Raw genomic sequence first — 13073 nt, forward strand, 5'->3', positions numbered from 1 at the left:
TACATGCATGTTTACTGGATAAAAATCTTGTAGGACATTTTACTCTTTCACATCTGACCTGACAGGCCAACCGTTTAGAATGCAGTTTTTATTGCTGAACTCTAGCTTCCCATTTCAGTTTATAAGTAGCAATCCTCAATTATGAAGTACAGTCATGCCTACTGTGAATGTTACAGCATAGAATATTTCACAGTTTCCCCCCGAATTTTGGGTGAGGGGATGTGTAGAGGAGCCTGTGTTGGAGGCCTAACTCTGGTATGCTCTCGCGCCTTAGAGGTCTGTAATTTTCTACCACAATTTTTGGGTTTCAGGTGTCAACTGAAAACACTTTTGTAACTCTTTTGCAATCTAATGAATAGAAGATTACTTCCTTAGCAGCAATGCATGCATCTGTGTTTGAATTACTTGCTATAGTAGGTGTTGTTTTTAGTTTGTACACGTTTTTAGCTATGTTTGGATGCATTTCGTCTAGATTTTTTTTTAATGTACATCACCCCGAGTTCTTTTTGAGGAAGGTTGCATCTATAAGTATCCTAAATAAATAAACAGAAGTCAGCCATATCTATATTTGAGGGCTGATTCACCCTTTATATAGTAAATATACCTACCGCATACATAATTTAGATCCTACTGCGTAAATGGAGGGACGAGGGTGACACTGTGGGTTAAATCACAGACTTGCCAATCAGAAGGTCGGCAGTTCGAATCCCTGCGACGGGGTGAGCTCCTGTTGCTCGGTCCCTGCTCCTGCCAACCTAGCAGTTCGAAAGCACGTCAAAGTGCAAGTAGATAAATAGGTACTACTCCAGCAGGAAGGTAAACGGCGTTTCCGTGCGCTGCTCTGGTTCGCCAGAAGTGGCTTAGTCATGCTGGCCACATGACCCGGAAGCTGTACACCGGCTCCCTCGGCCAATGAGCGCTGCAATCCCAGAGTCAGCCACGACTGGACAGGGGTCCCTTTACCTTTACGTAAATGGAAATACAGCGCATCTCAGCATAGTGTGACCTGTGTGCCTGCTCAGTGTGCAATCTAGGGGCTAACTGTTGACGGGTAATTTCAAGGCCCCTGTTATCCCTTCCTCTAACACTCTTTATCTTTCAACTACATTTGGGTTGAACAGGCCTTCAAACAGAGGACTCCTTCAAGAATGCTTCCAAGCTTATGCCGGCCATTAAGAAGCTATCCTTCTGTAATCACCAAATTCTGATTTTACATTTTTATATGGTTTTATATATGATCGTTGTAAATCACTATGATATTTTAAAAGGAATAATGGTATCTAAATATTTTTATACACCAAAGGAAAATAAGCAGATAGCAGTAAATCAGGACGCAATTAAGGGGAAAGAAAACAAGTACCCAGTTGGGCCCTAAGAACTGAGATTGAAAAAGCAGTTTCAGGGAGAGTGTTGAAAGCAGAACAAATGGACATAATTTTCAGCTCCGAAAAAGCAATTAAGGGATTCTTACCTGTCTCTAAAAGAAGCTTCACAATCCGAAAGTTGGAATGAGAAACACTGTAATGAAGTGCTGTGTTGCCATTCCCGTCAGCCAAGTTCACAATTATATTCTCTAACTGTGGATGAATTGCCTCAACCTCTTGGAGGTAAGCTGCCACAATTTCAGGGCTGGAGGATTTCCTGCTTGAGATTCGGAACCACTCCTGGCAGATGGTGCTTAAAACGTGCCTCTAAAAAAGAGACCGACAGCTGATTTAGTCCAACAATGAGGGTATTCCAAACTCTTTGTGCTTGGAACTCACAGCCAAACCATTAGTGCCTCCCATTCACCTCTGGGGATCAAGAAAGTTCTCAGATTCCAGTCCATATAGTAACGTACTGCTCTATGTACAAACTTCCTCCATGGAGCAGCACTGTGACATGCCAAGATGAGATGATAGCTCTTGCCAGAGCACCTCTGCTAGAGCTGATGGGAGAGTTCAACAACATCTGGATGGCTGCATGCTCCCCAGCCTTGTTGAATCTTAATTCTATTATAGTTTAATGTGCTGTTCCTCTGCTTGGGCGGGCTGCAAAAAGCAATCTATAACTGAGACATAATAAATAAATCTACGCATATTTAAACTTGCCTTGTTATGAAATCCTGCTATGGTAGCAGACCAGCACAACATCTTTTCAGTAGCTACTGGACTGATTTGAGTTTTGAGAGATGCAGTGTTGTGGCCAGCTAAGTGTAGACCCATTGAAATTCATGAACTGAAGCTAGTCATATCCATTAATATAAATGGGCTCACTCTGAGAATAGCTAATGTTGAATACAACCCAGTTAGTAACACTGGATACAATCTAGCAAAGAGTATTAATACACAATGCTGTACACTCCGAATGATTGGGAGCCAAACACGTAGTACAGAGAGGACTAAAATCTAGAAGCCCACAGGTCTCAGTCTCCTCAGATGCCCACAGATGTAACCTCCCCCCCCCCCAAGTTCTATCCTGACATCTGCTTTGTGATGATAAATGCAATGGGTTTAAGATGTGAAAAGGTTTTATTATGGTTGATTGATGCAAATGAATAAACTATATAAAACAAACTTTATTTGGGGAAATGTGTCTTTTACTTCCCTACACCATTTATCAAAACTAGCATTTCATTAATTTAGATTCTGAAAATAGGGAATTCGAAGTTAACCATAACACATCAGTGAAAAGCTGGCGCTAGTATGCCAGGGACTGCTCAGTCGGTAGAGCATGAGACTCTTAATCTCAGGGTTGTGGGTCTCAGCCCCACATTAGGCAAAAGATTCCTGCATTGCAGGGGAATGGACCAGATGACCCTTCCAACTTTACAATTCTATTATTCTCTGAGTCGACCATTAACCAAAAATTATCACTGAGAAGGTTCTTAGATTAAGCTGAAACAGAGAGGTGCTCAAAATACAACATGAAAAATATTAGTACCAGTAATTTGTCCTTTGTGGTTCTTATTTCTGGCAGGTGTTTGCTCAAAATCTGGCATCCTTTCAGAAAATCTGTAGAGGGTTTAAATCTGCAAATGAAAAACATATTTGTAGATTCACTGTAATGTGCAAAAAACACAGTTTCTTCTCTTTTTTAAGAAAAAGATTAGGAAAAATAAATGAATACTGATGGGGGGAAGGACCTTATAGCAAAACTGCTCCTCTGCCCCTTACTACTATTCAATAACCCGTTTTTTATATATATGCAACTATATAATTGAAAGGTTCAGTGCAGGACATAATGCACAAATGTAACACTTTGTAGAGCGGGGATAATGGGCTTCCTTATAAACCATGTGTTGAAAAGGTACTGGCCACAAGGCAATACAGTGGTACCTCGGGTTACATACGCTTCAGGTTACAGACTCCGCTAACCCAGAAATAGTACCTCAGGTTAAGAACTTTGCTTCAGGATGAGAACAGAAATCATGCACCGGCGGTGCAGCGGCAGCAGGAGGCCCCATTAGCTAAAGTAGTGCTTCAGGTTAAGAACAGTTTCAGGTTAAGAACAGACCTCTGGAACGAATTAAGTACTTAACCTGAGGTACCACTGTACATAGTTAACTTAAGACATTGGATTTAAGAATGGTTCATGTTGTGGTCATTATTTCTGGTATGTAGTGTGGGCAGTATTAGCTTAGAACATTGGTCATTTCCAGCTCATCAAGGCCTCCCCCCCCCCCCACAAAGTTTTTCCCCACAGAACGGCAGTCCCACCAGGGGGTGTTGTGAGAATAAAATGAGGAGGGGAGAGTTCCTTGAAGGAAAGGGATATAAATGTAATAAATACAGGTTGCTTGAGAAACTACCCTGTTTCTTATATACCCAAAAGGTTACTGTGTTTTGCATTAGTGTTTCTCTTTCAAGTCTCCAAACTACCAGAAACCCACTCCACTGTAACTTAGAGCAGGGCCTCCCATATACCTGCTTGTTGTGTTCAACTGTGTCCCTGCTGACATACATCAGAGGTCCATTATTTGTACTTTCTGGAAACAATTGATGGCATTTTTGTTTCAACAAGCTCTTGCAGCTCTCTTAGGTGTACACCTTGTGTTGCTTTTAAACCTATCCTTTGTAGTGGTTGTTTTGGATTTAAAATTTATTTTTAGCTGCGTGGTTTTTTTTATGTTTGTAAATCACTTTGAAAAACAAGCAGAAAATGATTCATAAATGAACAATCATAATAATACCTTGTCTTCAGTGTTAATTCAAATGCCTTATAGCTCATAATAACTTGAATTTTATTAATGTTTCTCTCAAATATATTATTGCACCTGCTGAAAGCAGAATGGAACAGAAACTACTACTGATTGTCTGCAGGAATTGTACATGTTCACATAACATTCCAACAGCTTTGCTGAAACACCAGCTGCATCAGGCACCTCTTACCCCTAAACTGTGCCAGCTGGTTATTACAAAAGGAACTGTTGAGGAATTGGTGCCTGAGTTTGATTTTCCCTCTTCCCTCCCTGTTTTTGTGTGTGTGTGTGATTTTTATTATTATTTAGATTTTAAGCTTGCACGCAAGTGCTGTTAATTGATTCCATGTAAGCCACTCTGGGAGCTTTTACAGCTAAAAAATGGGGTACAAATGCTCTAAATAAATAACAAGAACCATTACCTGTCTGCCTTGTGCTGTGTGCTTGGTCGTGTGGTTCCCTCTTGCTCTTCGGGGTCTTCTTTCCTTGCATAATGGGCAGTTCCAGAAGCTCTTTGTTCACTTTCATTGCCATCTTCACCCCATCTATGCTCATCATTGCCACACTTTCTCTCAGTCTCACTATCTGAATTGCCTTCTGAGGAGCTTTCTTCACAACTGGAATCTTCACTGGATGTGGTTTCGTAACTGGGTGAGGACAGCAGGCATTATTCAGCGTTCCTTCTGTCCGAGAACCAGAGAGCTATAAGCAAAATTGGTGGGCCCTAGGCCCAAAACCCTCTTAAATTTGAAATCCCAGGCTGTGAAAGCCATGGATTTTTATTTTTATTCACTGGGACATAAGTAATCGCAGAAGCATGCAGGTTTTTGCTAATTCAAAAGGAATTGGCCTCTTGTAGGAGTGGTGGTTTCAATAACAGTATTATTGCTTGCTTTCTAACTACCATGACGTGGCTCATTCATAATAATACTTTTATGTCTCGGTGCCATAAATGTGAGATTGAGGTGAGGTGACATTGCATAATTTCCAGAATGGGGATTATAGGCACTGATGCCAAGGGAAAAACCTGGCAAACAATTCTACATGACAACTATGCACATGTCATTGACATCTTTCTCACTGCAAGACTAATATTTAGAACCAATACCAAAGCAATATTGGTGTCTTAACAACTCTTAGCTTTCCGATTTATGTCCCCAGCTATGACACACATGTTTAATGCTTCCATTATAATTAGGAGCATATATCTGAATTCTGCTTTACATTGTTTTGGAAAGCATTGTCCCTAATTCAGGGAATGATCCACAAACGTGAGCTCTACTGAGAGCTCCCCAACCTTTTCACTCTCTGCTAAGCGCCAACACATTTGAAGTCCTGCTTCCATATCGCCCAGCAGCTGTGAAATAACAGTTAAAGCAGCCACAACAGCTCCTGGACAGAACTGGAAGCAGATAGCCACTGTACCTAGGGATGAGGGATATATGTAGTGTTGTTCACATTTTAATGCAAAAAATATGTCATTTTCACCTCTATAAACAATACAGTACACAAATCAAAATGCAGCTATCCACCAAATTTGTGCTTCTTTGAATTTTGCTGTTCAGTTCTCCACCTAAAAGGTAAAGGTAAAGGTACCCCTGCCCGTACGGGCCAGTCTTGACAGACTCTGGGGTTGTGCGCCCATCTCACTCAAGAGGCCAGGGGCCAGCGCTGTCCGGAGACACTTCCGGATCACGTGGCCAGCGTGACAAAGCTGCATCTGGCGAGCCAGAGCCGCACACGGAAACGCCGTTTACCTTCCCGCTGGTAAGCGGTCCCTATTTATCTACTTGCACCCGGAGGTGCTTTCGAACTGCTAGGTTGCAGGCGCTGGGACCGAGCAGCGGGAGCGCACCCCGCCGCAGGGATTCGAACCGCCGACCTTTCGATCGGCAAGTCCTAGGCGCTGAGGCTTTAACCCACAGCGCCACCTGCGTCCACCTATATGTGTACAAAAATGCATATATTTGGGAAAGCACATGAAAGTACTTATATTACTGAAAATAACAAACCAAAAATGCCTTATATTAGGGGAAATTGTATACCAAAATGTGTATATTGGGAGAAATACACAATAAAATGCTGGTTTACTGTTGTTTTTAATTGCACGCTGATGCAGAAATGTGGAGAACTGTCCCTTAAGGCTGGAAAAATGAGAAACTGAAAGAAATCAAAATTAAAGATTCATTCATCTCTATCTGTAGCTGGCTGGTGAGACTGTTTTAAGTGGCCAAAGGTTGTGTTGGAGATTGTTGCATGGCTATTATGTCAAAAAACAAGCCAGTGGGTTTGCTAAGGTTCAGCTAGGTATTCTGTTAGTACTACAGATTGGGGGCCATCCCCTTAATGATGAATTACATTGCTTTCTTATTTTATTCAAATACATTTTCTCCTATCTAGAACTTAAAACATTTTACTAGCATTAGTGCATTTTCAAAGTAAAATGATAAAGTAACCACCTACAGTATATATCAAAGCACTTAGGAGCCAATGGTGACTGTTTGCTAAATCACTTCTAAGGGTTCTCCCTTTAAAACTATTACTATATCAGATGCTTAGGGAAGAAAAGATGTTAGTCCTCACTCTCAAGATTTTGACCTGAGATGGGGAGGATAGACTATGAAATATACAGGGCCCAGACACCAATCAAGTATTGCAATGTTTGTAGTGAAGTTTGGGCAGGTACAGATGTCCATGTGCATGTGGACTGATAGCAACATGTCAACATGCTAATAATCTGTTTTAAGGATTTGTGATATATTTTGCATTTATTTTATGAATGTTGTATCATTGATATTGAGCTGTTCACCTTTTAAAAAAAAAAGGTAGTACAGAAGTTTTTGCAAGTAAATTAATGTATTTAAACACATGGCCACAAGCTACTTTTGATTCCAATATTCCACCTTTCAAGAAAGTTGCAAGCAATTGCAGCATTAATCTACAGCTACAAATGTCCGGCTTCCTACATGGTTTCTGTCATGTCTCTGTGAGTTTACAAGCAACTACTACAAAGCAAACAGCCAGTCCACTTGGATTTGGAACTGGTGAGGAGAGACGCGCTAGGCAGATGGCAGAGGATCTGGTTTACAGGGAAGGTGGGCGAAGTTGACGAATCTTTCTTAAAACCAACTTGCCTTTTGAATCAGAAGCCAAGAGCTGTGGGGTTGCCTAGGTATATGGAAGCTTAAATTAGCACAGTGCCTTTACACCACAGCCAGCCATGGCAGTAGTCATTTAAGATTGTGTGGTAAAGAACATTCTAGTAATGGGAAGGTGCAGTCTTTTGAATAAAAGGTTCACTGGCATCCCCCCCCCCTTAAGTCTATTTGAAAAAGAGAGTGAAAAAATATCTAAGTTCATATTGTTTCGTTCTTTCTACAGAAATTGAGAGAAGTCCAAATTGCAAGGTAGTTCCAACGATATCCTGGCTTTTGGTGTCACTGCTTACAGTATGTCTGTTTCCTAGCCTACTCACTCAGTGCTAAGGTTACCATTCCTTTTGTGAAGTTTGCAGTGATTTTCAGCTTTCATTTATATTACCGTACTACTATTCAATACTTCTGCTAATGACCTATGTCATGGGTAGGCAAACTAAGGCCCGGGGGCCAGATGCGGCCCAATCGCCTTCTCAATCCAGCCTGCGGTCGGTCTGGAAATCAGCATTTTTTACATGAGTAGAAGGTGTCCTTTTATTTAAAATGCATCTCTGGGTTATTGGTGGGGCATAGGAATTCGTTCATATATTTTTTTCCAAAATACAGTCCGGGCCCCCACATGGTCTGAGGGACAGTGGACCAGCCCCCTGCTGAAAAAGTTTGCTCACCCCTGATACGTCCCAATGCTTCTCCAGCCTTTTGCAGCAATCTCGCCAACATCAGAATGGTTCTGTGTTTAATACATCTTTTCTTTTGGCATACATTAAAAAGTAGCATTATAAATGACAAGGCAGTTTTGCTTCTTCCATTGATGCTTACCCACCATTTACCCCAACAAACTGAAGGTTCTTTTTGGTGCCGTTACCTCCTGCATGGAAACCAGTGTCCTTCTTTTTCATTATAGATTTAAGGCTTGTGCTTGGAGAAATTTCTAATACAAATATTGAAAACACAGAACATCAGAAATGTTGTAACAGAGTTGTCTTACTTAACTATATCACATACCTTTAACAAACTGAACATGGTAAATAAGTACCCCTATCTATTGAAAGGCTGATCCCAACACCTCTCAACTCCTACAGCAGTGGCTTTTAATACACACACACACTGCTTGATTGTAAAAAGAAAAACTCAAAAGCGGTTCACAATGTGACTGTTTTTAAGAGACCTATCTTGTCTGGTAGTTCTTCTGTTTGATAGCTTCATAGACTTACCTAGCCTACCCTGGTTGGGGAAGGGGGGGGGGACACCAGTGGTTGGTATGATGCAGCAGCCAGAGAAGGCTCACCCAATCTTGGGCCCCTAGATGTTGTTGGATGCCAGTTTCCATCAGTATGGTCAATAGTCAGGCATTATGGGAGTTGCAGGCACAGATCCCTCAACCCAGCTTTAAGGCCCAACACTGAGCAATGTCACATGCATAACTGCAATAACATTTATTTAGTCATCATTACAAAGACCCTTCCCAAGCTACAGCCATTTTGCTGGTGCTTCTGTTTTGTTGAGTGTGAAGATGGAATTTGTTGAGTGTGGAGATGGAATTTGCTGAGTGTGAAGATGGAGTTAAGGGAACATGATAGAATGTGAAGGATGGAGCAAAAGAATAGGGGTATGTCAGTTCTCCTTCGCTGTGCAAGAGGGCAACAGGAATTTGTAAAAGTGGATAGGACTTTTTCTCAACCACCTTGTTGGTGTTTGCCGAGGACATTCCCATTAGGTTTCCAACATTGCCTGGGCCCATTTTATATGTCCGTGATGTTCAACTCATTATGAAATGTAGTGTTCAGAGGAAAACAAGACAAAGGGAAGATGAAGACAGTGTGGAGAACAGCAGATGGCTGAGTTGCCTCAAGAGACTTAAAATGGAGGCCAATGATGACCTTGCTCTGTTGATACTGCTGCTGTTTAAATATAAAGCTTATATATGTCAATCACCAACTATCATTGATTTGACTCAAAATGAGGCATTGGTATCAGTGTTTGCCCAGACTGTTGTCATCAGTTTGTGGCTGCGGTATACGGAATGGCAACCCTTAGACACTTTGCAATATAAGTGTACGGTTGGCATACCTTCCGACTCCACCCTCTAACTAGACTTCTAGTCTGAACTAGCTGAACTGGTCCAGCTTAAATGTCATCAACTTGGGTAGCTTGAGATTCAGTGAACATAGGACTCCATTGCTTCCATGACATAAAAAGAGAGGATTGCGGGTGGATTTAATGTTTTCCAATTGAATGGAAACAAGTGCTGTGCATTTTGAAGAAGGCACAACTGTAGTGGGTCGTTTCAAAATATTGATAGCTTGGATTAGTCTGTTAGGTTGATTTGGCCCTATAAACTGAATGGATCCCAAAACATTCTGGTGGGCATACTTTGTGCTACTCTTCTGATCACAGGTTGGAACCATAGAGCTGGAAGAGATATCAAGGGTTATCTGGTCCAACTCCCTGCAATGCAGGAATCTCAACATGGGTTTCCCATCCAATATGAAACCATACTGGACCCTTCTTAGCTTTGAAAAGAGTGCTAGCAGTTTTATAAATTGTGAAATGGCTCAAAATAGTTGTGTCCAAGAGTTCCCTATAACTAATGTGGAAATAGACATCTTCATGGAATGAGGAACTGAGGTTGTTGAAAGAGGAGAGGTGACATTAATGGCACTTACCTTATGACAGAGCTGACCAGTTGCAGCTGTGTCACAGCAATGGCAACTTTTTCCTCCACCACAGCAGATATCATATAAATGGCTGATAAATTCTACAAAGAGGTTCATCCATGGTTTTTCCCAACCTCAGTAAGTGGTGTGAGTGGCAGAGAAATGAAAAAAAGGGAACTATGTTGATACAGCAATGTGAATATTTGCTGTTCTGGGTTTGGGCTGAAAAAACTGGTTGACTATTCATAGAAGCCCTATGCACCTTCTTATGAGCAACATGGAACTAGATTGTAGGAGTGCTTTTCACAAACCTATTCCAGCCATCCCTGTTCATCAGTTGAGAGGATGTCATCCATGCCTGTCCATACCCATTATCTCTTACTATCACTATGAAATTGGTTGTATTAATATGATGCCATGCATTTAAGTGATGTTGGACAATATTTTTTAAGACATAAAGAATGAATTTGGTTTCCAAAATTCCATATTTCCTTAACTGCCACATTAAGTTCTGTTTACATTAAAATAGTGCTTTTCAACAACATGGAAATGTCACAAGAATATTTCTTTTAGTTTCCCTTGTTTGAACATTTTTATTATTATTTTGAAGCAGCAAACATGTTTATTTCATTCAAAATATCTCAGGTGATATTCCTGACTAGCTGCAATGTAAGTGGAAAGGAAAGACTGGCTTTGCCAATATTATTTACCCAACTGTTGATACTGTGTGTTGGAATTCTCCTTGTCTGTCGGCGTTTGTGTTGAGTAGGCAGAGAGCAGCAAGTTCAAGGAATTAACAAGCTGGTTCTGGATGGAGCTGAGCTTTGAGGCGGGCTGCTTAATGGCGCTGGCAAGTTCTGGGTACCCGTGTTCTAGGCATGTCCACTGCTCTTGCAACAAATCCTGGATTTTTTTAACGTATTGGCCTACGATGGGATCTGCAGGCGAATTCTTTGGTTCTGGTTGGGTTTCCTCCTCATTCAGCTCCTGCTTAAAATCTTCTTCAAAAAGGCCTTCATTTCCTCCTGCCTTTGAGCCAACCACCTCAACACCTGAGCAGCTTTCTTCACTAGCAGCAGAGAACTGTGTGTCATAGTTGCACACTCCCTTCTGGTAGTTGTCATTATCAATGTGTTCATCAATCTTCAGTTCATTGTAACTTAGCTCGAAAGGGGAACTATCATTTTCCTGTTTCATTTCTTTCTGTCTCTGGAAAGATGGACGGTCTTTTCCCCCAACATCAACACTTGTCATCTCATGGTGGACATGGAACAGCTTCCTATGCCCTTCCTTCATCTGCAGATTCTTATTATCAATTTCACAGGCATCACACCCTATTGATTCCATAGGCACAGTGATGCTTACATTAACCCCTTTGTCAGATGCCTCCTTAGCTGCCCGTTCGGTATTCACAGCAACATCATGGTACTGGAGGGCAATTTTGTCCTGCTTGTACGGTGCAATTTCTTTGGTACTCTCCCCACAGAGTTTCTCTTCCAGTTGAGCTTTGGAAGTTGCCAACATTTCAATGCTTCTCTCCTTGGCCTTGATTTCCTTATCCTGCTGCTTCAAGACTACTCGAATCTGCTCAAGTTCTTCTGTCTTGTTGTTCAGCTGTTCCTCCAGAATAGCAATATGCTGCTTTAAGGCCGTTATCTTGCTAGGTTCTTCAGAGAGCAAAGGCTTGAGGTTTACGTTTCCTTTCATCTCTCCAGTGCCAGGACTTGTAACTTCATCTCCCTCCTGTAGTCCTGCTGTAAGTGTCTCAGTTATGTTGAGTTCTATGTCTTCCTGGGTCTGGCTCTCAGGGTTGTATTCTAAGGCTCTGAAAGTGGTCAATTCACTTTGGGTGGATGGCCGACAAACATCTGTCTCCGTTGCATCACATTCCTCTTCTCCACTCTCAGCAACTGCAAGCAGTTCCTGAGATACTAAATGCTGGCTTTGCCATGAAGCACTGGGTTGTATTCTCTCCTTTGTAAGCTCTGGTTGTCCCTGGTCTAGCACAAGCTTAGCTTCTTTCTGTTGCCTCGTAAGCTTCTCAGTATCCTGGACGGCCTGACTGATTTGCTCCTTAACATTTTTCAGATTTTCAGGAGATCCCTTGGACCAATCTGAATCCAGTGTTCCCTTTACGGGACTAAAATCAAATTCCAAGCCTTTCCCATCAGAAGACGGAAGGAATGCCAACGGCGGAAAAGCTTCTGGCTGCGTTTCTACTTCTGAATCCTGGCTTGGTGGCAGCGTGGCAGGCATACTGGATGCCCTCAAAAGCTGAGGCCTCCCTCTACAGTTGCCAGTCTCCTCTTCAAGGTGCGCGGAATCTTGCTTGACAGTCTCTATTAAAAGGGCCTTTTTTCTGTAGCTTGGCTCATTTGAACGGGTGGCTAAGGGCAATGAGTCAGCTGATGTGACAACAGGGCTGCTTTCCTCTGCCCCTAAGGAGGCCTTCCTCTGTGTAAGGAAGCTCTTGTTTGGGGCTGAGGAGTAGGCCCTTGATCCATTTTCTGGAAGGCTGAAATTGCGAGGCAGTGTGCTGAATTTTGGGTGCTTTGCTTTCCTGTGAATAGGAATCCTCTTGATAGTATTTCCTTTCTCGATGTCATCTACGTACTTCAGGAAGTCAAGATCTAAGTGGAAGCCATAGGGTGTTTCAAGAGAATAGGGGCTTTGGGGTGGATCTTTATCCTCTGGTTTGGATGCCCATTCATCTGCTGACATAAAATAAAAAAATTAAAAGTGTGATAATCTACAAACAGATATAATATCAAGAAAGCCTGATGTCTGAAACCACTTATAACTCAAGTTCCTACCTAAAGCCCCTGACAGCAGTCTTTACCCACTTAATTCGCATGATGGAAAAAGACAATCTGCTAAGGTCACTCTAACCTAACTAACTAGAAATTATGAGGGCATCATGTGACCTGCAGTGACGCAGCCATGTGCTTGAAAAAAGGAATCAACACAGTCTCATTAGAAGACTGTAGCTCAGTGGCACAGCACCAGGTGGGAAAAGTCCCTGCATGACACTGGCAGGCCTCTGCCAGTCAGAGTAGACCAAACAGAGTAGCTAGATGGAAT

The 13073-nt window shown here is 42.0% G+C and overlaps 1 protein-coding gene across 7 annotated transcripts in view; it reads right to left on the reverse strand.

The window, feature by feature from the left end:
- The window catches only part of KANK4 (KN motif and ankyrin repeat domains 4), a 64057-nt gene that overhangs the window by 11017 nt on the left and 39967 nt on the right, over nucleotides 1–13073 (reverse strand). For 5 of the 7 annotated variants that reach the window (XM_083742848.1, XM_083742846.1, XM_083742849.1 and 2 more), the window contains 5 exons: nucleotides 10703–12706; nucleotides 8155–8266; nucleotides 4603–4827; nucleotides 2923–3010; nucleotides 1472–1691 (listed from right to left, as the gene is read on the reverse strand). In XM_083742848.1, coding sequence (XP_083598974.1) covers nucleotides 1472–1691; nucleotides 2923–3010; nucleotides 4603–4827; nucleotides 8155–8266; nucleotides 10703–12706 — 2649 coding nt within the window. The remainder of the gene's footprint in view (nucleotides 1–1471; nucleotides 1692–2922; nucleotides 3011–4602; nucleotides 4828–8154; nucleotides 8267–10702; nucleotides 12707–13073) is intronic. The other 2 variants (XM_083742850.1, XM_083742851.1) reach the window with 1 other exon arrangement.

The sequence above is a fragment of the Podarcis gaigeae genome (genome assembly GCF_964106915.1).
Source record: "Podarcis gaigeae genome assembly, chromosome: 6".
NCBI classification, from domain to species: domain Eukaryota; kingdom Metazoa; phylum Chordata; class Lepidosauria; order Squamata; family Lacertidae; genus Podarcis; species Podarcis gaigeae.